The 24445-nt window shown below is 38.3% G+C and overlaps 4 protein-coding genes across 6 annotated transcripts in view; 1 reads left to right on the forward strand and 3 right to left on the reverse strand.

Moving 5' to 3' along the window:
- Positions 1-872: 872 nt before the first annotated feature.
- Positions 873-2703, reverse strand: borcs7 (BLOC-1 related complex subunit 7). Its single transcript, XM_056761261.1, has 5 exons — positions 2569-2703; positions 2073-2135; positions 1916-1959; positions 1540-1560; positions 873-1434 (listed from the first exon to the last, which is right to left on the reverse strand). The coding sequence occupies exons 1-5, from the start codon at positions 2698-2700 to the stop codon at positions 1383-1385; spliced, it is 312 nt and encodes a 103-aa protein (XP_056617239.1). The 5' UTR covers positions 2701-2703; the 3' UTR covers positions 873-1382.
- Positions 2704-3695: 992 nt separating this feature from the next.
- On the forward strand, positions 3696-6494 carry LOC130432033 (steroid 17-alpha-hydroxylase/17,20 lyase). Its single transcript, XM_056761260.1, has 8 exons — positions 3696-4052; positions 4127-4265; positions 4612-4841; positions 4963-5049; positions 5157-5360; positions 5451-5620; positions 5907-6010; positions 6112-6494. Exons 1-8 carry the CDS (start codon positions 3720-3722, stop codon positions 6387-6389), a joined length of 1545 nt encoding a protein of 514 aa, XP_056617238.1. The 5' UTR covers positions 3696-3719; the 3' UTR covers positions 6390-6494.
- Positions 6495-6563: 69 nt separating this feature from the next.
- On the reverse strand, positions 6564-16835 carry wbp1la (WW domain binding protein 1-like a). 2 transcript variants are annotated; one of them, XM_056761140.1, is made up of 4 exons: positions 16620-16835; positions 13286-13388; positions 9828-9989; positions 6564-9704 (listed from the first exon to the last, which is right to left on the reverse strand). In XM_056761140.1, the coding sequence occupies exons 1-4, from the start codon at positions 16767-16769 to the stop codon at positions 8986-8988; spliced, it is 1134 nt and encodes a 377-aa protein (XP_056617118.1). In that variant the 5' UTR covers positions 16770-16835; the 3' UTR covers positions 6564-8985. The 2 variants fall into 2 exon arrangements, with proteins under 2 accessions (XP_056617118.1, XP_056617119.1); XM_056761141.1 differs by lacking the exon at positions 16620-16835 and adding an exon at positions 13794-14041.
- Positions 16836-22470: 5635 nt separating this feature from the next.
- fbxw4 (F-box and WD repeat domain containing 4) overlaps positions 22471-24445 on the reverse strand; it is a 29925-nt gene continuing 27950 nt past the window's right edge. For both annotated transcript variants that reach the window (XM_056761485.1, XM_056761484.1), the window contains 2 exons: positions 23042-23183; positions 22471-22950 (listed from right to left, as the gene is read on the reverse strand). In XM_056761485.1, coding sequence (XP_056617463.1) covers positions 22831-22950; positions 23042-23183 — 262 coding nt within the window. In that variant the 3' untranslated portion in view covers positions 22471-22830. The remainder of the gene's footprint in view (positions 22951-23041; positions 23184-24445) is intronic.

Below are 24445 nucleotides of genomic sequence, written 5' to 3' on the forward strand. Positions count from 1 at the left end.
AATTTACATCATTGGGTGTTATGTGCGTGTTGCATTGAGATTTATCACTACTAATACTAATACACATTAATATGTTGAAGAACATTATTTTGTCGGTGAAGTGCCCAATGCCATATTTGGAAAAGCTTGTAGTTGCATACTAAGAGTAATTCATTGAAAAACAAAAGAGATTTAAAGTAGAGAGATCCACATCCACCAATACTCTACATTAAAAATACATCACAAATACATTTCATCAGTGTTTGTGAACCCCGTCATCAAACCCATGACCTTTTAGCTGCTAAAGCACCGATCTACCAATGAACTATAGGAACACACTCGTTTGTATGTGCAACGAGTTCTTTGCGTGCAAGAATGCATTGGAAGAGAGACCTTGAAGAGTGATAAGCTGAACTAAGGGAGGCACAGAACATTCTTTCCATCTCAAGGTTTTTATTCCTGACTTCTATGATCCATGTTAATGTGCATTGCAAGACTGTCGGGAAATCAGACTTAATGTATGTGCTTTATTAACACGGGATTGGCTGTATATGTAAGTATGAGATTATTTAGAATCATCTCAAGTTTCTGCTCTGTTGTGTTAAGTTTACAACTGCCATTCCAAATGCTTTTTACATGCAATTGTTGGCATCTAATCAAACTTTTGATTTCAATGTTAATGCTTAAATTGAATAAAATAAAAATTAGTCTATATTCTTAGTCAAGAATATGTAGTGGAATCCTGAAGAATTGTGCTCAAGGCCTTGCTCTCTAGGACATCCATCTGCTTGCCCTTGCTGCTGATATTGCACGTGGGATAAACTTCATCTAATATCCCACATACCAGCAAATGACATGTTCCTGTTGTACACACAAAACATACAACTAAACAGTTAGAAATGTTTTGTGTGAAATTTTATAGAAATATATTCAAGTTAATATGGCACAACAACATTATGAAACAAGACATAAATAATATAACAAGAAAACACAATTTGTAAATAGAACTTCCTTTTGAACAAGTCCTTAAAAAGCTAATGAATCAAAGCAAATGTTCTTACGTAACCTTGTCCTGCTTAAGACAGAAAGACAAAACACATTTTTTGTTGATTTACTATCAGTTCGAAAAGACAAATATGAAAAGATTTTCTTACAGAAAAGCCTTCACTTGAAGGTCTTGTGGAAATTTTGCAGGGGCCATCCGGTAGCAGATTACAATAGTAGACATTATTGGGTTGTGTATTTTTTATAAGAGCAATCTTCTATACAATACCATCATCTGCATTCATAAAGAAGGTAAGCAGCGTTTGCTACACAATGCACGATTTACTGCTAAAGATCAATAAAAAACACACGAAAAGGAGGCTGAATTCACAGTGTGATCTTAGAAGAGCTCAGCTTCATTATTTCATCAAATGTCTCAGCTGGTCTTGTAGATTTTTTGAGTGTTCCACACTGTAATGTTGACAAAGTGAGGACAGAAAGAGTTGCTTTAATTCCAAAGGCACATAAACAGAGCATCACATAAAAACATGAAATCATGTAAATGTTATGACTTACTTCTTTTGAATAGCCTCTTGCCTAAAATAAAGAGGGAAATAAACATTAGATTTATGTGGTATTGTGTTTTTATTAACATCTGAAAAGTCCACTTTTATAAGTTATAAGCTGCTAGTTCACAGCTTGTCATTGGCTGTCACAAGGGTCAGACATTTGAAGTCATTTAAAGATTTGAATGCTAATCATTAAAACAATGAATGACCTCAAATATGATAAATATAGCAACTAAAATACAATTGCAATCCGTCTAAATTATACATTTAAAACAGGTAAGGTGGCAAGGCCTACATTAAAGAAACAAGTGAACATTCTGTCATTTTAGAGACCTTAATGTAAGTCTTTGTCATGTTGATGTAGATACAGCACTTATACTTACTGATATTGCAAGTGGGTGGTTATAATAGACATTTTCCGTAGACTCTGTAAAAACACACATTAAGATATGGCTTTTATTTTTCAAAGTTCATTTACATTCATTTATTAACAGATCAAACTGGCGTCATATAAAATCAGTCTGTTATCACTTAACTTACATCTTCAGAGTGCAGAATGGTATCTTCTTGAATGACCATATTTCTCGCTGCCTGACTGAGTAGCTGTTGCAAAAGAAAATATGATGACTTCATTTAACTGCAGTAACGTTATGAGTCACTGTTTGTATCTCTAAACCGAAGGAGCCGCCTAACGTTACCTATGCAACCTACTGTATACCACATACATATATCCACATACACATACACATACATATACACATCCACACATCCACATCCACATCCACATCCACATACACATCCACATACACATCCACATACACATCCACATCCACATACACATCCACATACACATACACATACACATACACATACACATACATCACCCTGCCACTGTCTATGTAGGCAGCTCACTACAGTTTATAACCTAACTTCTGGGATTATTACTACGGGGAACAGCAAATGTTAGCGAGGCAGCTATCTCAGTTTAGCAGTGAATTTAATAATAATCGTATTAAACAACGTTTTCAATATTTACTTCTTGGCTGCGGGATCCTTTTAACACTTGACGAGTTAGAGCGATGACATCTCCACTACAAGAAGTAACTTTATCAGATAATAAACCTTTAACAGATTGACCGAAGCGAGGTTGTGTCTCGGAGGAAGCCATCCCTGCTGACTACGGAAACTCGCGAGGAACAATTTAAAGGGATACTTCGCCCAAAAATGAAATTTCTGTAATCATTTACTTACCGTCGAGTTGATCCGAATCGGTGTAAATTTCTTTGTTATGATGAACACAGAGAAAGATATTTGTAAGAATGCTTAAAAACAGACAGACCCCCCCATTTGTAGGAAAACATACAATGGTAGTCAAAAGTGTCCCAGGACTGTTTGCTGTCCTACATTCTTAAAAATGTCTTTAGTGTTCAACAGAAAAATTTAATTTGACCCACTATGGGAGTCAATGGGGGGCAGTATCTGTTTGGTTATAAGCATTCTTCCAAATATCTTTCTCTCTGTTCACCAGAACAAAGGCATTTATACAGATTTGTATTAACGCGAAGGTGTCGTTTTTAACATGTTAAACGTTTTCACATTTAAAAAAAATATTTGCTTCTGATGACACCGCAGGTTAAATATGATTTAATTTCAGATTTATGAGGTGTATGGTACAGAGTGGACAAAACTAAAGTTTTTACAAAATAATTAAAAAAGTAAATGCCTCCTTAAATTCTCAAAATTTACTGCAAACACACCAATGCCACATGCATACAAAAGTTACTGCATCTTTAATAAAACATCTTAATAAAGAGTGGATATGTCAAATGTTTTCTATACAGCATGCTGTAATATTGCTTCATAGCCAGAAATATAACATGAATATAACATTTTTAGTTTTTACATTCTATTAATGAATTTGGTCAAATAACACATAAAAAAGCAAATAGTTATACATAAAAAAGAAAGTAAATATGGACGCTTACACTCATGCACCTTTGAATGTGAGATAGCAATTAGATGCTTTGTTGAAAACCGCACTGATGACATTTTTGATAGTTGAAGCTAAAGTATTTCAGGGTCAAGGAGCTGGCATTGAAGGATTCACATAAAATCTCCCCCTGGCTTGCTCACACAGACATTTCTGGTTTGCAGAGCTGGTGGAGACTTGCTTGAATGTAGTCGACCATGTCTGAGTCCTACATTATGCCATGGCTTTTTTGTTCTTGTCTGTTTTCTGCAGCTGCTTTGGCAGTGCTGTATCTCAAAAGAAAAATGAACGGATTTGCGCAAGGCAACAAATCACCTCCAAGTCTCCCCACACTGCCTATCATTGGGAGTATTCTCAGTCTCATGACTGACATTCCCCCACACATCCACTTTCAGCAGCTTCAGAAGAAATACGGACATCTTTATTCCCTCATGATGGGTTCTCACAAAGTTCTTATCGTGAACAACCACCATCATGCAAAAGAGGTCCTGATCAAAAAAGGAAAAATATTTGCAGGAAGGCCACGAACTGTAAGTAAACTCTAACTAAACTTGTATTGTGTCTTTGTAACTTTTCGATGAAGCTTTGCATGATTCTCTTCAAGGTTACAACAGACTTGTTAACTCGAGATGGAAAAGACATAGCATTTGCTGACTACAGTTCCACATGGAAGTTCCATCGGAAAATGGTGCATGGGGCTCTTTGCATGTTTGGAGAAGGATCGGTTTCTATTGAGAAGATAAGTGAGTATCCCTGTTTCTATAAGAATACATCTTCATCAAATTTTGCTATGTCTATAAAGCATAGGCTACACCATCTGAAATTTACAAATGGATTTTCCTCTTTACTTGTAATCACAGTAACTCACAAGATGTTCTTAAGAACCTAATATGATAAAGTATCAGATTTTACATGAATTTATGTTCATGTGCATGTGCATGAAGTGCATTCTGTCAATATTCCACACACTATAAGGCAATACAATGAAATCAAGAGATCATGCTAATTTTTCAATTCAACTTCATGGTGTTAATAATTAATAATCCTAACCAACGTTATTTTCTTATTTTCTCCTCATTTTTCCTTTAGTTTGCAGAGAGGCGAGCTCTATGTGTGATGTTTTGACCGAGACTCAGAACAGTGCAGTGGATATGGCACCAGAGCTGACACGTGCCGTGACAAACGTGGTGTGTGCCCTGTGTTTCAGCTCATCATATAAACGTGGGGATGCTGAGTTTGAGTCTATGCTCCAGTACAGTCAGGGAATTGTGGATACTGTTGCCAAAGACAGCTTGGTGGATATTTTCCCATGGCTCAAGGTAAGCTTGGGAAAAAGACACAATTTCTTAGTTATTATTTCCTAGAAGTATATATTTTTATTTAAAATTTTAGTTGCATATTCTGAATTCTGAAATGGAACAATTGATTTTTTCCCCCAAGATATTTCCGAACAAAGACCTCAAAATCTTGAGACAATGTGTTTCCATCAGAGACAAATTACTTAAAAAACAATATGAAGAGCACAAGGTAAACTTCACTATTTTATCACAATGCAGATCCAATGCGCAGCTGTAAAACAAGTTATTCATCATCAATTTCTTTCTCGATGACCTGAGATCTGTCTCCCTCTACAGGAGAATTACAATGATAACGTCCAGCGCGATCTGGTGGATGCTCTGCTGAGGGCCAAACGCAGTTCAGAGAACAATAACACTCTTGATGTTGGTTTAACGGAAGATCACGTCCTAATGACTGTGGGGGACATTTTTGGGGCAGGGGTGGAAACCACTACCACTGTCCTAAAATGGTCAATAGCATACCTGATCCATAATCCACAGGTAGGCTAGTATACCTGCATCCAATTGAGTTTATTACATGGTTTACATTTTTTAAAAATGACAGATTTTTAACAACACTTTGAACATTAGGTTCAGAGAAAGATTCAGGAAGAGCTAGACGCTAAGGTTGGAAAAGACAGGCACCCTCAGCTAAGTGACAGAGGAAATCTGCCTTATCTAGAAGCCACGATAAGAGAAGTGATGAGAATCCGACCCGTTTCGCCTCTCCTCATCCCTCACGTGGCGCTCCAGGACTCCAGGTACTGACGTCACACAACCTCACAGTTAACATACACATTCAACACACAACAATAATGACGTTTACAGTGTCCTCGCACTTGAGGCTAAAATACACTGGAGATTTGCCCAGATTTTCAATCTGGACTTGTTGCAGAAAGATTGTGCCAGTGTGCAGATTTGATCAGGGTGAAACTGAAACTTTCAAAACTTCTGAAAGTGTATTTTAAGAATTTAATTCTTGAAGTGTTTAGCAGCCATTTTTCTATATGTTAAAAACAACATTATTTATTTATTTACTGTTTACAGTGTGGGAGAGTACACTGTGCAAAAAGGGACGAGAGTCATAATTAACCTGTGGTCTTTACACCATGACGAGAAAGAGTGGAAAAACCCAGAGATGTTTGACCCAGGTGATAATTATATAACTTGATATGATTTTGAACACTAAAATAATTAGAATTAGTATTAAATGAAATATGGAAGCAATCTAATACAGGGCTTGGTCTGACAGGGAGATTTCTGAACGAGGACGGCGATGGTTTACGCTGCCCACCAGCCAGCTATCTGCCTTTCGGTGCAGGAGTGCGCGTTTGCCTCGGTGAAGCGCTGGCAAAGATGGAGCTCTTTCTCTTCCTCTCATGGATTCTGCAGAGGTTCACGCTTGAGATGCCCGCTGGCCATCCACCGCCCGACCTCCAGGGAAAGTTTGGGGTGGTTCTTCAACCCAAGAAATTCAAGGTCGTTGCTCTACTTAGAGCGGATTGGGAAAAGCTTCCACAAAAGTGCTGAGTTGATGTATTTTGTGTCTTTCCTACTTCTGTTTTTAATTCTGAGACATGTAAATATTTTGTTGTGAAGCCGACTGTTAAATGAAAATAAATTGAAAGAAAATCTTCTGAATGAGTTTCTTGACACACAGTGAACTCTTTCTCATAAAAAATAAATCAAATAAACTTGTAAGAATTAGTAACAGAACTAATTTATTGACTTTTTAAATTACAATATTTTTTAATCCATATGGAACATAATCATGTTTTGGTTGAGTCTTTATAAAATGCAGAAAATACAGTTTTATATATAAAAGGAAAGTGACTATAGATACAAAACTAAAACGTAGTACCAGGCTTAAAATCAAAGCTTAAGAAATAATAGCAATTGGCTTGCAAAGCCTTCGTCACCTTAAATCACACAATCACACTGCATCAGTGTCAAAACAGTGCAATGACAATCAAACAACTTGTTTACAGCGAGCTAACCCACACTGTGACTCAGATTTCCACATTTAAGAAATACCTTTGGTCTCAAACAGCAAAGAAAACAATTGGGATTAGAGCTATAGAATAAACTACATGAGCACCATGATCGGACAGATGACTTCAATCTTTGGCAAAAGAAAATCAGTATTACAATAAATGATGAAATTACTGGTCCAAATGATGCAAGATCCACACTCTCTCTATGTAGAGGTTAGTCCGACAATACTGCTACATAAATATTTCCAAAGGCACAGAGTCTGTGTTGGAATCCACCTTTAGAACAAGTTTTTCCAGCCAACGCTGTAGGAACCATATTTAACTGCTGTATCTTGTTTTAAAGAAAATTAGCCCCCCATTTACAAAAGAACATTTTGCTATTGAGACATAGAGGGCCGATGCCCAATCTGACATCACAGGAAAACTAACTGCTAATCCAAACCAAAAGGTCAAATAAACAGTGTTCTGAGGAGCAATCACCTTACAAGAACCTAAAATGAGACACACAGACATAGACACACTGACAGTGTGAGGAATGCAGCGGAGCAGCTTAAGGCAGTCTCACTGCCACACAAAAAAACACAGGCCATCTCATCATTAACCAAACATAAGTGCTAATGGTAACACATCACAATAAGGTGCTTTTTGTGGACCGTAGTGAATTCATTATCTAACAATGAACAATATCAGTACAGCATTTAATAATGTTACTTCATGTTATTTCGGCTTTTGCTAATACATTATTAAAACCAAACCCTGTCACTGTTAACATTAGTAAATGCACCATGAATGAACATGAATAACTGTATTGACATGAACTAACCTTAACAGCGATGAATTAATACTGAAAAACTAAATTGTTAGCTAATGCATTTACTAAGGTTAACAAATACCACCCTATTGTGAAGTGTTACCGCTGTAAAAAATACTAACATAACCTGATCTGCTACAATAAACGCATATTAAAAGCTTATTCTATGTATTAGTCTATACATAACTCACCTTAATATTAGTGGTGCAAGAGTTCCCTTACAGTGTTAAGATACAACAACAACTTGCACTAGAATCAAGAAATTAAGGCAAAACATAAATGATATGTTTCGATGGAAGGCTTATGAAGTGATCCCCTCAAACAAGACGCTACCATTGATCAAAACAGTTTACTCATCACTGGCCCTTGATTAATCTATGCAAAGATCTGATCACACCCACAATTGTATTTTTTAAGGCATATGAAACTACTGGAAATCAACAAAGGCACCTATTGTTAATAAACAAGCTGGGTCTATGTACAAAGATATTTTCAGCCTTCATTATAGTTAACGAGTCTTTGCATAATAAACTTCATAATAAAACAACTACACAGCATATGGTATTTGACAACTGTGGATTTCTGCTTATGGATCTATTCCGTTTGCAAATAATCATGCAAAACATGGTATCTTTTCAGATAAACTTGAGACCACGTAATACAATAACAAGGCAAAAGCAAACAAAATCACACCCATACCCAGCAAAAAAGGAGCCCGTTCCTTTCATTCATTTCTGAATAACAACATGCATAGACAATCCATATCAAACATTTAGAAAAAAATAAACAAGGCGTTTAAGGACAAACTACTAAATCTCTGAAGTTTTAGTAGACTGCTCTTCGGTATGCCATGGCAGTATTTACCCTTTTTTCTTACATGGTGTAATCTTGCCCCTTTGAGATGTTTTTTTTTTCAAACAATATTAAAGGTAAGAATGTGACCAAAAGAAACCACAGATCAATATACCCTGACCTTGAGTACTATCTTCATCTTCGTGGGAGGAAATCAGCCCTCCAAAACCATAAAATATCCCCAGATCTAAAGGCTGTGGATCAACCCGGCAAGGCTATAAACCGAGGAACAAAATTTCCCCTGTGGCTTTGATCATGACCTCTCTCGAGGCAACATGCCTATTAATGTCCTTACAAGATTATACAAATAATCCATAAAAAACGTAGAAGTCTCACATTAACACCCTCCTAAAACCCTCACACACACACACACACACAGTTTACTCAAAGTGACATTGTTGACAGTACAAACTGACAAAATAAAGGGAGAAACGAGTCTAAAGCGAGTCTTTGCTGGAACAGCTTGTGCTCAACTCTGCGGATCCATATTGTTGCCTTGATGTGGACCCTCCTGTTCATTGATGGTGTGCAGATGGAGGCAGACGGGAGGCCGCTGAGTCTCTCTGCACTCCAGATCCCCGTCGGATGCGGCCGGGCCCTGCTCCTCATCCCCAGGGCCACTGCAGCGAGGGTTACAGCTATCACAGAAGTCCTGCTCCTCAAGCATCTCCCCGTCCACGTGACCTACCAGCTCCTTCATCTCCTCTTCATCTCCAGGCCCTTGGCTGCACACGCATACCTCAATCCCAGAGTCACCTGTAAAGCGCCTGTGGCGCCCTGGAGTCTTGTCTTTGCTGTCAGGAGAACAGTCCAAACTTTGATCTACAGCTTTTGTCAGATCCTCACTGCTGCCACCCTGTTTTTCAAGGCTGTGTGAGGTGGCACAAGCTACCTGCTGGAGTTGCCCGTCTTCCTCTAGATTGAGGTATGGTTTGTGGGTGTTTCTGGTGGGGCGGTGTGTGGTTGGAGAATGTGTCTGCTCCATGCCGGGTCTTGGGGAAGAGTTCTCTGATACAGAGGCAACAGGGCTGGACTGCAGAGGAGAACAGAGCTCATTCGGTGGATCCGAACACAGAGGGTCAGTGCTGGTGGACTGACCTGGCTGCGAGGCACTGTATGGAGGCGGGGGGGTCGGAGGTCTGTTCTCTACTTCCTCGTACGGGGGTAAGAGGTAGCCAGGCAGAAACCCTGTAAAAGAGGATTATTTTAATCATGTTTATCATGTAGACTGTAGACTACGGTTAGCTGACTGAATTGATTATCAGGAGAGCTAGAGGCAAGAAAAGAGAGAGGATTGAGGTGGGTACTGACTGAAGTAGAATGGTACGGAGGTGTAGTTATGGGCTTCTCTGTAAGCGATGAGGTTGATCTCATGCTGCCGTTGTTGCTGCTGTAGTCTGTGTTTGGCTCTACGGTGGTGACACACGCAGCAGCAGGCCAGAATGAGGATGATCGTCAGGACCAACCAAAACCCTGAGAAAACAACACACAACAACATCAAAGCAATATTGATGTCAAAGATGCTATGTTTGATACTAAGGAGGATCAATTGACAGAATGCCACAAACTTAGGCCCATAAATATTTGGACAGAAGCACATTTTTTTGTTTTTTTAGTATATAGTGTATTCGAGTTAGTTATAAGGATATTGTCACAAAGTGCACACTCTGAGCTTTATTAAGAGTGTATTCACATCCGGATTAGCTTTAGGAATTATAGCTCTTAAATATGAACCTCCCCTTTTTTCAAGGGACCAAAAGTAATTGGACAGTTTAATAAAAGCCGTTTTATTCACTGGTATTGGCTTTTCCTTAAATGATTTCTTCATAAATGCAGCATGTTAAAGGTCTGGAGTTGATTGTGGTGTTTGAATTTGGAAGTTGTTGCTGTGAACCCACATCATGGGGTTCAGAGAGATCTCTTAGCAAATGAAACAGACCATAGTTAGATTTCAAAAACACAACAAATCCATCAGAAACATGCCAGGAACATAAAGAGCAGCCAAATCAACAATTTGGTACATTCTGAGAAATAAAAACACACTGCTGAGCTCTGTAACCAAAAAATCCTGGCCATCCGTATGAGATAAAAGTGGTGGATGATGACATTATCCTCTCCATGATAAAGAAGATAAAAAACACCTTCACAATTCTTTAAAAGGGTGGGGTGGAGTGAGCTGTTGGTTGCAATTCACAACCTCACCACTAGATGCCACTAAAATCTAAACATTGTTCCTTTACATTTACACATTTGGCCGATGCTTTTTTCCAAAGTGACTTACATTGCATTGTGTAATACATTTGTTTCTGACTTTGTGCAATCCACATTTAAGTGCATTTAATATAAAAAAGCCCTCCTTCACATCCATTGTAATCTGGATTTTGAAAGTATCTTTCTGTTTTTATTTTGTAGCGTCCTCATGCACAGTGAATGCTCATTGGTCCGAAGATCTGATTGGCTGTGATTTTGTCACTTCATTTCAGTAAGGACAGAAAGTGACTAGACACTTAACACTTGGGCTGTGCCTGGTTGGGATTGTATTTAATAGTTAGGATCTATTTAAATGTAACCAGACTGATAGAAGTTAAAGGTCAAGGATATTTTTCGATGTTGCAATGCTCTCTCTTATCCCAGCTTAATATGTACAACATGATAAGTAATCTATTTGTATCTGATTCCTCCAAGTTTAACAATGTTGTCTCTATGTAGTTTCTCCTCTCTTCTTTCTCTGCTGATGTCTTCTCTGCGAAAACTCAGTGAGACCACTCTAAAATCAACAACTCGCCTGACTCCCATACTCTCTTTTAAACCTTCTCTGCTCTTCTTTGTCCATATACTGACCCACATTATATAAACTCGTCTCTCGCCACTGGTACATTTCCCACAGGCTGCAAATTCAAAGCTCTTTTCTTGGTCTACAAGACCACCACTGGTTCGGCACCCCCATATCTTCACTCTCTAATAGACCGATGTACCCGCCAGATCCCTACGCCCTGCAATCAAACAACGTTTTGTAGTGCCATCCCAAAAAGGGAAAAAAATCCCTCTCCCTTCCCTTCTCTGGATCTGTTTCAACAATTGTGGAATGATCTGCCTGCTGCTAAAAGATCAGCAGATTCTGTAGCCATATTTAAGAATCGCCTGGAAATAAATCTTGCCCGTCAGCACCCGACCGATTAGTTGGGACTTCTATTTCTTTTCTACTCTTTCTATCCTTTAAAAAAACATACTTTTGTATATGGTGGTAGGCTATATGAAACCAGTTTTACTGCACTTATGCTTTTTGTAATCCTTATGTTGTTTCAATTGCCTCTATTGTACACCTGATCTGTAAGTCTCTTTGGATAAAAGCGTCTGCTAAATGACTAAATGTAAACAACGTTGTCTACACCACAGGGTAAAAGCCCCCCCAAAATTATAAGATAAATCACAAAGGATCAAAACGTCTTGTAAACATATTTTTAAACATAATTAATAGGTATATCAAGCAATGTTATCAGTTTAAATGTTGATGCCCAAATTCCTGTACAGTCACTGTAAAAATAGTGTTCTATCCATGAGATTTGTAAGATACTCAGGTACAAATTAAATCATATTAATACAGAGAAATTTCTCTGTTTTGAAATTTAAAATGATATTGACAACAACTTAAAGACTGTATCATCGAATCGAGGGATAAAATGGGTGGACACTCGTCAACCAACAGAATGTACGGTGTGGTTCAATGTCATGTGAGATGCAAGTGTGTAAAACTTTGCCCCAAATAAAGCAAAGACCTTTTCTGGCAGACGAGGGTCTTCTTTTCCAAATACAGAAACTTAAATCAGCTGTTTAAAGGAGCTGGCCTGATCCAGTTACCCCGGGTTTGTGTCTGTCCTAGTCGCACATACTTTGAACGCTGTAAAAAAGTCCAAGTGCAGCCCCTTGACTCAGCATATGATGTGCTGTAATTACCGTGGCGATGAGGTTTGTCCTCAGTTATTAAAATAGATGGTACACCAGAGGGCGAGGGGTAATTTGATAACGTAGGAACATTGCCAACAGGTGTGAACAGTGCAGAACAACAACTAGATGAGTGCCAGTGTATGACTCAAAACTTATATCCAACATGCAAAAATCATCCTGATATTTAATAACCCTAGTGTTTCAATAGATTTGTTTTGATTAACTTTAGCTTTCCAAATCTTAAAAAGGTTAACTGGTGACGGCTATGGCGCAGAGGGTCACTTGGGGACTTAACCATATGTGCTTGCAGTAAGCTGTGTGATTAAACCTCTTAATGCTCATTTCTGTTTATGGCAACGAAACAATTGCTGTGTTAAATATAAGCCACGACGTAAACATCATCTAAGGCATGCCACCCATGGATGGCTTCAAAGATCTGGACTGATTATACCCCTAAATAACCAGACATAATGCATCTGTGTCAGAGGTTAATCTTGACACAAACATATACTGTACGTCATATATTATATGTAGAATATGTATGGCATAATGTAAAGTCAAAGGGTCATTACAAAAGTTAGCTAGTTTGTAATATAAAAGTAGTTCCACTTCAAAATAAAAATTCTGTCATCATTTAAACGCACTTTGGTGATTTCAAACCTGTCTGACTTTCTTTCTTCTGAAGTACACAAAAGAAGATATTTAGAAAAATGTTTGTTGTATAAAAACCAATAAAGTCCTTTTTTATACATGGGCATAACTGGTCAAGATGAAGCCCATGATCGAACAGAAGATATAGGCAGAAGGGACGGAGAGATACTTACACCAAACCTCATAGAAATTGTTGCAGCACTGAGACTCTTCACAGCAGTAGCCTGAGTTGCAGTAATAGCTCTGGTTGTACACCCCGATACACAGCAGCCGGTTCTGCAAGACCAAACATAAAACCCAGATGAGCACAATTGGCAGAATACATTTTTTATTTCCTTTCATGGCGCTATAGTGTGGTTAAAGTCTTCCTTCCCCCTGAACATGGCTGCTTTCTATGTGATATTGAAAAAAGCTGAACGAACATTCAAATATATTTATAAATGAAATGCAAACACAATTTGTGGTTCAAGGCAGACAAAATAAACACGGTAGCTCAGTAAAAAAAATGAAATGGCCCAACAAAGTGGCATCCTGGTTTAACTGCAGGTGACTTGACAAACACAGGGCCTAAACCACAAATGCAACTGCGAAGCAACGAACTCTGCAAACAGAATTTATTATAAACAATGCACATTAAGCTACTATTTAATAAAACATTGATATCCATTTTCCCCACATTACCTGTCCAAAGCCCAAGAGAACAATCATCCTAGACATCCGACAGTCAAATCAACAATCAACCAAGCAGAGAGACAGTTCTCTTACAGACAGAGCTGTAAGGGCCGATGAAAAGACAGTGGGAGGTTGGGCATGGGCCGGCCTCGACCCACACATGGTACAGTATGACATAAACTGACCCGTTTATTAGCGGGAGTTCTCAATTTAAACAGACACACTCAGCCTCCTTCATGGCATTTCAAACCCGGCGAGCACTGCCAGGGAATGCAAGTAAACAGGATGAACAGACAAGCGGTCTGTCCCTCCTCTCTGTCATCCCCCCACCCCCCGCACAAACAGTCACAAGAGTTGTAGGATGACTGCTGATCTGTCTTGATGTTGTGCTATATACAATGTATACTCGCAAAAGGTTATGAACTTGAAAGATTATCTGACGCACAATATTTAGTATTTATCAAGAAAGGTGGAGTAAATTCTGTCGGTATTCTGTTGCGATTTGTTAAGAAATTATTGGCGATAACAAGCTGCAGAAAGCAAAGTGCACTGCATACCAGAGCAAGAACGGAAAGCAACTAACATAGTGCCAAAAAGCCCATATAGGGAACAGCGATAAAAAGGAAGAGCTGAATTATATTTGTTAAGAAACTTGAAGTAAAAAACTAAGTAATAATTACATGTTTGTGGTTATAAAAAGCACAACAGTGGAGTACTGGAAGTATGTTTTTAGTGATAATATATAAACCTTTCATGACAGGCCTACACTGAGCGTAAAGGTTGTTTCGACAGAAACCACAAGTTGGTAGGACCTTAACTTTATTAAAAAAAAATTAATGGTCCTTGTCCATTATGTACTAGTTAACAAAAGTCTTTATGTATGAATTAAACACCTGCTGCACCTCTTCACTTCTATAATGTTTTAGAAAATAAGACAAAATAACAACAAAGATTAACAAACAATAGTGACAGAGTAGATATCATGAAGTATAAAAATGATCAAACCCACAAATTATTGTTTTTTATTGTGTGATGAACAGAAATTGTGTATAAAGCCCATGACAGCCTGCCACAAAATATGAAAAACTGCAAAATAATTGTGAGATAGAGATAGTTCACCCAAAAATGAAAATTCCTTCATTTATTTAACAAATGAAGATATTTCAAAGAATGTTAGTAACAAAACAGATTTCATCGCCCATTGACTCAGAATTTATTTTCCCTGCCATAGCAGTAAATGGGGATGAAATCTGTTTGGTTACTGACATTCTTCCAAATATCTTATGTTCAGCAAAACAAAGGAATTTATACTGGTTTTGGAACAATCTGAGGATGAGTAAATGACCAAATTTTCATTTTTGGATGAACTGTATTTTCTTTGAACACATATTGTTTGTGTGGGTTGAGGTAATGAAAAGACACATGTAAACTGGTTGCTAGTTTCATGTTGACTGAGCAACACAGCAGATTCAAAGCCAATTCATTGTCTAACACCTGACGCTGCTGTCAACAAAGCTTGTGGTTTCTGTCATGTTAACAGAATAGATCTTAGATTAAATAATAGTTTTCATATCAGAAGGGTGTTTGCATGAACACCTGAATCCCTGCGGTTTTCATTTTTCATGCTCTGACCTTGATCTGACGTCGGTTACATCACAACAATATAAGTGCATCTCCCTATATACATTCCTTTCACAGTCAAGGCCAGAACAAAAGCCCAGCCAGTCAAAACAGCCTCAGTCTGCCATCTGTATCCGTTTAAACATGTGATTGTTAAAGAAACAGAGGCTGGTTATAACTGCATATCCCTCCTGCCTATATTTGTGCGTCACTCGCTGACAACTGTACAATTCAACACTGATACTAAACAATTCATTTATTGTTGAACTATAACAATAACCACATTAAAATAACCTGGCCCTCAACATGCCCGAGTGCTGTATTCCATGGCCAACTTCATATGAGTTTATTTTTAGCATTTGTTAAAATGATTAGTATGTGTCTGGTCAATAATTTTATGGTTATATTATTTCAATTTTTTACAATCTCACATAAAGGAAAAACATGTCTGAAATGTTTATGATACTTTCCTATGGCTATCTCTTACATCCTAATCTTAACAAAAACAGAACAAACAGTCCATAGATTGGATTATGTTCTAAGATTCACACTGGAAGTTTTTACACTGGTTTATTATTAGTTTGTTTTATCAAGATGAGCTGATGTAACTTAAAGCAATAACAGCGTGTGTTTACTTTGATAACAGTCTCGTGTGTTCCATTGAACTACAACGACATTTACTAACTAAAAGCAACAGATAACACTATTCATAATCTATTAAAATACCTTTCTTAATCTTTCGCTGTTTGACAGGCACACATTTTATTTTAAATTGAGAAGAGACAATTCCAGTCGACCAATTATTAAACTTTCTTGGTTTACAGACACATTTAAATCTTTAACATGATTTTATTTAACACCGACCAAAACATAGTAACATAATATAAACATAATATAAGACATCCACGTTAATGTCACCTATTTAACCTCTGTGGTTACCAAAAATGACAAATTTACCTGATGCACAACAAAGTTGAGCTTCGAAGTGTATGGGGAAAAAGCGTATGATTTATAAAATTCAATATCTAAAGCTGTTCCCGATTTAAAAACAGAGGCTGTGACTCAAACCCTAGTGCACTGTCTAAGTAGGCAACATGATCTGGTGTCATACGCCCCTACGATGCACAATAGTGCTGTCTAAGTAGGGTAGACGTTAGTTTTAGAAACACAGTCACAGTATGCCGGCTAAGCTAAGGATGCTAACGGTGTCTTTACCTCGGTCAACGCTGCTTCCAGTGACATCGAACCGACCGGTCCAATAACCGCGTTACTTATAAACAACCCCATTCCCAATCTTATGTATTGGACCCCCCACATTCCGCCCATTCCTGTGACTTTCGACCCATCTGCGAGACGGCAGTACATTCAGCTAGCCTGCGAGCTAGCTTTACTTGCGTCTCTTTCTTTCAACTCGCTCACAAACTCTGAAAGTCTGAGACAAGCCCCGCCCCCGGTGTGGCCTGCCTATTGGACCGTTCAAGCGTACACTTCCTGGTTTGGCAAAATGGAGAGAGCAGCGATAGGCTGAGATTCATCTGTCGTTTAAAAACAACTAACCCGGTGTCGTCACCGATTAGGGCGTAACTTTGTTTTTTCACCAGCTGATATCAAGAAATCAGCTGACTTTCAATTTAAAGGGACAGGAAATTGCATATTTCCCTCGCATGTAAACAACACAGATAGTTGCAGAATATGATTCAATGCAAAACTTTTTAAACTTTGTGTAGTAAAATGGATGAAAAATTCTTATAGTTTCATAATTCTAAAAGTCATTTATTATGGGAACTAGTATTTGGCTTATAGTGCCTGAAAGTTGAAACAACTTTTGGTAGTTGACATATCCGTTTCATTGCCAAAAATAGTCTGTAAAAGCAGAAAATAAATAACAAAAAAATACTAATTACTAAGCATTTTACATAACCACTTGATGGTTAACTATGATACCAGGTTCCATGTGTAGAAAACAAATGATAAATTTGTCAATAATTTAACAGGCAGTGTTTCTGTATGAAGAAATCTTTCTTGGAAACTTTTAAGACTTCCAATGCACGATAAGATCATGCCTAATGAGCTAGCACAAATCCAGATGAGCCTTAGAGATAAGAAACAAACATTTCATAGTTGTAGTGCTTATTTCTTATAATAGAATCAGACGCATTACAAAAAAATGTACATAAACACGACAATAATGTTTTTTTTTACTTTTATCAATCAAAATGGCAATTTGATTTCTTCAACATACTACCGAACCATACACACAGGATTATAGGATGTCATTGGACACATCAATGCTGCCTTCAGAACCAAACAGGTGTTAAATGTTATGTCTTTATGCCTTCCTATACCTCCTGATGCCCGGAAGACAGCATTGCTCAATTTTCGAACACAAGGAAAGCATACGCTGTCATTGAAAATACACCGATACCTTAAAAATCCATTAACTTGTTTGTTTTGTGCTAAATGTTATTTTGACAGACATAGTTATGGGCTCTTGCTTTATTCCAGGGCCACATCTCTCCAGTTATGGGCCGCGGCTTCTTAGGTGAGGCCCTTTGAACCGAGCCAAGTTAAAAGGAACAAAAGCAAACAAATCACATTGTTCTTTCAGGAATTTTTCTTGTCCACTGCTTTTTATTTCTCTCTTTTTTAGCCACTTCTCTCATTCAAAGCAGCGAAGTCAATGGATCCTTACATCCCAGCTTGACAGTTAGGAGGATACAAGCTAATCCTCTTAATCTGCCTTTTCTCCCGCGCTGTGCCAAAGGGGGAGAGGTACCCAGCACAAGTAATCCTATCGAAAAGACAATAGGATTAGACCCCAGCTCTTGGAGTGACAATCAGATATCTACTGACTGATTTGCAAAGTAGGGTCGAGTTTCTTCAAATTAGCTTTTTTTTCTCCTCTAGGGAAAGGGTGCCTTTCATTAACTGCTGGTGGGATTCCTTTAGGAGAGATGCTGGAGGTCCGCATGAAAGGCATGTATTCTTCGGTTCTGGCATACAGATGAGTGACAGGTCCTGGGCTTCTCCCACAGCAGAAGTGGAGAGGTGGGGAAGGACCGTTGACTCAGGCTACCCCTCCACCCTTTTACCCTCTGTCATCCCTTTTCTGATTCGAGCTCTAATGCCTTTGAAAGTGTTTGACAGATGGATCTGATTCCGATGCTCAATGGGGATACATGTAGCAGATCAACAAGGTTAAATGATGAGGAACAATTTGAGAATGCGTTTTGTTTGCGTTTTGTCATGCGAAATGTTTTGCATAACATTTTAAGCCCTGTGCTTCAAGCATTCCAAATGAAAGTCTGTTGTTTGGGGCAGAGTTGATGTATTTTTACAATTGATTAATATGAAAACCCGAAAGCTGGCTCTGAAATGAGGCAAAGATAACCTTTGTATGCATTTAAAACTTTCTTTCATCATTTACTCACTCTCATGTCATTCCAAACCTGTATGGCATTTAGCTTCTGTAGAACACAAAAGAAGATATTTCGAAGAATGTTACAGAATTTTTATTTCTGAGTGAACTATCCCTTTAAAAATCTAAATTTTATCAACAGAATTAGCAAAACATTAAGTATTCAGAAGTCATACATGCCCTCAGTGTCAATATAAAATGCAACGGACATGTCCTCCTTGTGACCTTTAGATGGCACTGTTGGTGTAAAATTACCCCAGAGTCCTCAGAGATGTGTGGGTTGAAGCCTAGTGGGTGTGTGATCAGCCACCATGACACCTGATATTTAACCACAAGCTTCAGAAAAGCATCGTCCTGTAGGAAACAAGGGTCACCTGCACTTAAGGAAGTCCTTAGTTCCATTTATGTCCAGTGAACTTGGCCAAGCAAAACACGGTCTAACTTTTAACTTCATCTCGCATTACGTTTGAAATCCTGTCAGTAAATAAAGAGAACAGTTGGGGATTGTCATGGAAGAGAATAAAGAATGAAACACACCAAAGCATTCCATTCTCATATTAATAGTCAAACATCTCAAGCTGACCAACCTCAAAAATCAGACTTTGTGTTTATCTCTAAACATGTTCTGTTAGGCATGAGAAAGCACGAGCTCCCACCCTTCTAAAGTCTAAGGTAACATGACGGATACTGTTTCACCTGCTAAACACTTTGCTCTCTGATTTAAATACTTCAGCTTCCCACTATTCTTCCAACATCTGCCGGGAGAATCACAGTATAATTGAGGCTTTAAAAAGGCATGTCAGAAAGCTCAACAGATGCATCATTACAGCCTTTAACCTGTCTTTCGAAATCTAAATTTATGAAGCGGTCTTTGCTCTGAACAGTGTTGAGATGCTGGAGCATGTGTCCAGCGTGAGAATGGATGCTGTACAAACAAACAAAACAACTAGACCTATGTATTACAACAAACTAGATCATAATGCTTTCGTAGACGTCGGTTTCTTGTGAGGGCTCCTTGTCATCCAGATGTTTCTTCTGAGATCAAAGCTGGAATGTGCCTTGATGGTGTAAACATATTTGTCGTGTAATACTGGTAGAAAACGTAAACCTTTGAGCGCAAAGAGTAACAGACCTTTTGTCCTTTCACCGAGCTTAAATTGCAAGTATGATTTTACAGCGATTTGTGCAGGTGCAAAGCGTGTAAAGTGGTTTAATCCTACGTCTCTTTTTTGTACACCAGCATTTCCGAATTTGTGCTGCATGCGCAGACAAGTGTGAAGATCAGAGAGAACAAAAGGCTGGAATAAATAATCACGTTACGGCAGACGTGACATCGGTTGATCTTGAGAACAATGTTTGTGTGTGTTCTTTTGTGTCACTGTAGGTTCGAAAAATGTAATCCTCAAATCCTCTTCCCATAAGGTGCCTCCAACCCCTCCTCACGTCCTCTGAAGGTCTTCATTACCTTTGTAAGAAACTGTGAGCTTGTGGCTAACCCACAATTCCCAAAGGGTTTTTGTTAATGACCTTGTGAAGGGACAGACGGTGATTGTAAACAGTCGAATTAGAATCAGAGAGATAATTGTGAGAAGTTTTAGTCTCGTTAAACCACAGAATCTAAAACTTACTGCTTTTTTCTTTAGGAATATCCACAAAGGCAACCTTCAAAATGACTGAGTGCCAAGCCAATGGATGATTATTTATTAAACTGACCACGTCTTTGAGTCCCAGGAGGCCATATTTCCTGCATGATTGTACAATATCTGCACGGAGGTGTAGGCATTGCTTTTATCCTCGATGACAAGATCAGCTAATGGATTGTGCCACATTGCATATGATCTAATTATTCCATGATTGACTATAAATCACATCCACCCAATGTGAATCCTGGGCTGGCTTTATAGAATCTCAGAATAGAATGAACAGAACAATTGCCAACTGTTCTGTGCATCGTCTCAGTACTGAATAAACATGGCATGAGGAAAATATGTTGGATGGATGTTGTAAGCTCTGCAAAATTTGTAGCAGGTCATGTGTCACACGTTTCATTAATGCTGGTAAATTGTTATCAGATCCAGAAGATTTTCTTTCTGCTCATTTCTTGTAGATACAGTGGTGGAAAAAATAAGAGAGCATTTCAAAATTAGTTTTTCTGATTTTCCCGTTTAATATTTATAGGTATGTGTTCAGGTAAAATTATCATTTTTATTTCATTTTGTGAACTACTTGCAATATTCCTCCCAAAAATATTGTCTCTATTTGCATTTATTTGCAGAAAATTAAAACTGTGTAGAGACAGGTCAAAAGAACTAATGATTTTTCTTCGGATCTCAAATACTGAAAAGAAAACCAATTCATAAGCAATACAACGTTTGTACATGCATTTAGGAAATATTTTTTGAAGTGAGTATGTGATATTTTCATGTGTCTTGTCATGCTGTCAGTCTTTCACATCACTTTGTCACTCCTGAAGTCTGATTTTGTAAAATTTGGAATGGTCTCTTTATTTTTTACACACCTGTATGTATGCATCCAATGTATACATTTGATCAGTTTGTGTGTTTCCATAAAATCGTCCAAGTATCTTGTTCTTGCTAGCATCATGCTATTCCAAATAAGCTACAAGGCTAAATTGGTGGAATACTGCTGAATGGACCTAAACACGCCAACAATTCTAATACAGTGATAACTACATGTTTTACCACCCGTGCATTTTATACGATACATTGAGGGATATATGAGGTATCATGGAGTAATCCAAAGGAAACAAGAGGGTTGACGGGACAATGTCATTGCAGTGGCATCCAGCGACTGAGTCAAATCCAAGGAGGCTTTAACATCAGTAGCGTGAGGTATTTGTTTTGGGATGGCATGGATTAACTGTGTCAGTTCAGGCCTGCACCAGCTCTGGATGGTCATGCACTAAGCTACTTCTCTGCTGTGTGTCGAAGAAAAAGGGGAAAACAGAGGCATGTTGCGGTGTTCTTTGGGGTTGTTCTGTTCTTGTCCTGCAGATGTCTGTTCCTGCACAAACCCAGCAGCCACCCATAGCTTTTAAGACCTAACCTTTGACCTCAGATTTCTCACTTTACGGTGTATAACACTAGTCAAAAACACTTAGTGGGTCACCAAATGTCTTTCTTGCCTCTTTAGGAAACCCAGCAAGAGATTATTCAAACACATGTAATGCAGCAGTTATGATTGTTTCGTTTTCGAGATGTTCACACATACAACAGCTTTTAGGTTATACATTTAAGCATTTGGAAGATACTTTAATCCAAAGTGTCCGTTTATAAGACGTGTGAGCCTTGGGAATCAAACCCATGACCTATGTGCTGCTAATGCAATGTTCTATCAACTGTAGCACAGGAAGATTCATAAAGTTTTAAATAAAGTTAAGAAATGTTATGAAGAGGAACAGTAATGTGACAGCTACCAATAGAAAGCACTGGAGCACACATGATCTTGTAAGGTAATGTCAATTGATCAGATGTGATGTGATATAAAATGGCCACTCGGTGACCTCCAGTGATAAAAGCCCTGTATGTGTGAACAGGGCATTGCCGAGGTGTCGCCGAAGCATTTGAAGCGTAACTGACTAAGAAGTATAAAGCAGACACAGTCGTACCAAAAAACCCAACATACAAAGACTATGAAACACATTTATTTGTGTCACTGTTGGAAAAATAGACTTTCACTAATAAACTATCTATTATCATTTAAGCCGTGGTTTAACATAAATCCCATTAGTGGCCGCTGGCAAATCTGAGCAGTGTTTGTTTTAGACATCCCAGAGGTCGCTGGCAATGTGTTAAGTCCGTTAAGACTTAGGCCACAGAAGGTCGTGAACCCTGCACACTCACAAGAGCCAAGCCACAGAGCAAGCTAGAGGGAAATATCCACCAGGAAAAGACTGTATTATTAGCTGACCTCAATCATTAAAAAGACAAGAAGAGTGCTTCCTCGTAACCAGACAATTCTGAAGTAACAGTGCGTGTAAAAGCATGGTTACATCACAGTTCGAAAGTTAAGTGAATAGAGGACGGAGGCCACAGCAGCATACAGGTGAGTGGTATTGAAACACAGACTGTAAATTGGGCTGCTGGTTGTGGGTGCCAACTGGAACATCTGCCAATCAAACATTGCAAATATGAATTTAAATGCAGTAACAAAAAAACATAAAATTTGAATAAAAAAGAGCTCAAACATTCACTGTTACCTGTAGACAGCGGGTTTGCCGTTTATCCCAAAGCCGAACTACTCCATAATATGATGAGCCACTGGCAATCATGTGATTCTTGTCTGTCTTTATACAGTAAAGGGCGCTGTCGTGAGGCTCCTCCCACTCCATCACACACTTCCTGTTTAAAGGGGAAATTATATACCTAAATTTAGTTTTTTTTCATGAAAACGAACAACGTCTACATTCTGCAACATTATATATACTGTATATAGGAGCGGTATGCAGGGTTCACGACCTGTATACATATATATATATATATATATATATATATATATATATATATATATATGTATATATTCTGGGACAACATACCAATTTGGGACGTGCGTACCAATTTAATGCAGTGTGTGGCGTATGGTTTGAGCACTGACAGGCTGACCCCCTATCCCTTGACCTCTGCACCAATGCTGGCAGCACTCATACATCTATTTCCCAAAGACAACCTCTGGATATGATGCTGACCAAGTGCACTCAACTTCTTTGGTCGACCATGGCGATGCCTGTTCTGAGTGGAAGCTGACGTGTTAAAGCGCTGCATGGTCTTGGCCACCGTGCTGCAGCTCAGATTCAGGGTCTGGGCAATCTTCTTATAGCCTAGGCCATCTTTATGTAGAGCAACTGTTCTTTATTTCAGATCCTCAGAGAGTTCTTTGCCATGAGGTGCCATGTTGAACTTTCAGTGACCAGTATGAGAAAGTGAGAGCAATAACACCAAATTTAACACACCTGCTCCCCATTCACACCTGAGACCTTGTAACACTAACGAATCACATGACACGAGGGAGGGAAAATGGCTAATTGGGCCCAATTTGGACATTTTCACTAAGGGATGTACTCCCTTTTATTGCCAGTGGTTTAGACATTAATGGCTGTGTGTTGAGTTATTTTGAGGGGACCTACAAATTTACACTTTTATACACTCACTACTTTACATTGTAGCAAAGTGTAATTTCTTCAGTGTTGTACATATATATATATATACATATATATACACAGTCTGTGAACCCTGCATACTGCTCCTATATACAGTATATATAATTTTGCAGAATGTAGACGTTGTTCCTTTATATATATATATATATATATATATATATATATATATATATATCTTTTTCAGATAAAAGCTTTAATAATATTAAACACAATTAACGCAACATCTGTTTTTCTGTCATTATTGTCTAGCATTACATTACATAATCATGCTCTTATTCACATAAAGGCCTTTAAACTTTTTAGGTGCGATTTTAAATGGTTGTATTGAGACGTCCAGTATAGATTGACAGCTTCTGGCTGTGGAACACTGCTCAACGCAACACGACAGTTGTCCCGTATGGTGTAAAGGCTGCGTCAGAATCTGTCAGAAAGCGCACCAGTATTAAC

Source organism: Triplophysa dalaica, chromosome 11 (assembly GCF_015846415.1).
Source record: "Triplophysa dalaica isolate WHDGS20190420 chromosome 11, ASM1584641v1, whole genome shotgun sequence".
NCBI classification, from domain to species: domain Eukaryota; kingdom Metazoa; phylum Chordata; class Actinopteri; order Cypriniformes; family Nemacheilidae; genus Triplophysa; species Triplophysa dalaica.

Bases quoted from the DNA above. Each gene is read 5' to 3' on its own strand.
- borcs7 (XM_056761261.1), bottom strand. From the start codon at position 2,700: ATGGCTTCCTCCGAGACACAACCTCGCTTCGGTCAATCTGTTAAAGGT. The intron at 1,561-1,915 runs GTAAGTATAAGT...TCTTTATTTTAG, and splicing joins ACCACCCACTTGCAATATCA to GCAAGAGGCTATTCAAAAGA. The intron at 1,435-1,539 runs GTAAGTCATAAC...TCAACATTACAG, and splicing joins CAAGAGGCTATTCAAAAGAA to TGTGGAACACTCAAAAAATC.
- LOC130432033 (XM_056761260.1), top strand. From the start codon at position 3,720: ATGTCTGAGTCCTACATTATGCCATGGCTTTTTTGTTCTTGTCTGTTT. The intron at 4,053-4,126 runs GTAAGTAAACTC...ATTCTCTTCAAG, and splicing joins TTGCAGGAAGGCCACGAACT to GTTACAACAGACTTGTTAAC. The intron at 4,842-4,962 runs GTAAGCTTGGGA...TTTTCCCCCAAG, and splicing joins ATATTTTCCCATGGCTCAAG to ATATTTCCGAACAAAGACCT.
- wbp1la (XM_056761140.1), bottom strand. From the start codon at position 16,769: ATGTACTGCCGTCTCGCAGATGGGTCGAAAGTCACAGGAATGGGCGGA. The intron at 13,389-16,619 runs GTAAAGACACCG...TTGGTCTTGCAG, and splicing joins TGGAAGCAGCGTTGACCGAG to AACCGGCTGCTGTGTATCGG. The intron at 9,705-9,827 runs GTCAGTACCCAC...CCTCTTTTACAG, and splicing joins CTCCGTACCATTCTACTTCA to GGTTTCTGCCTGGCTACCTC.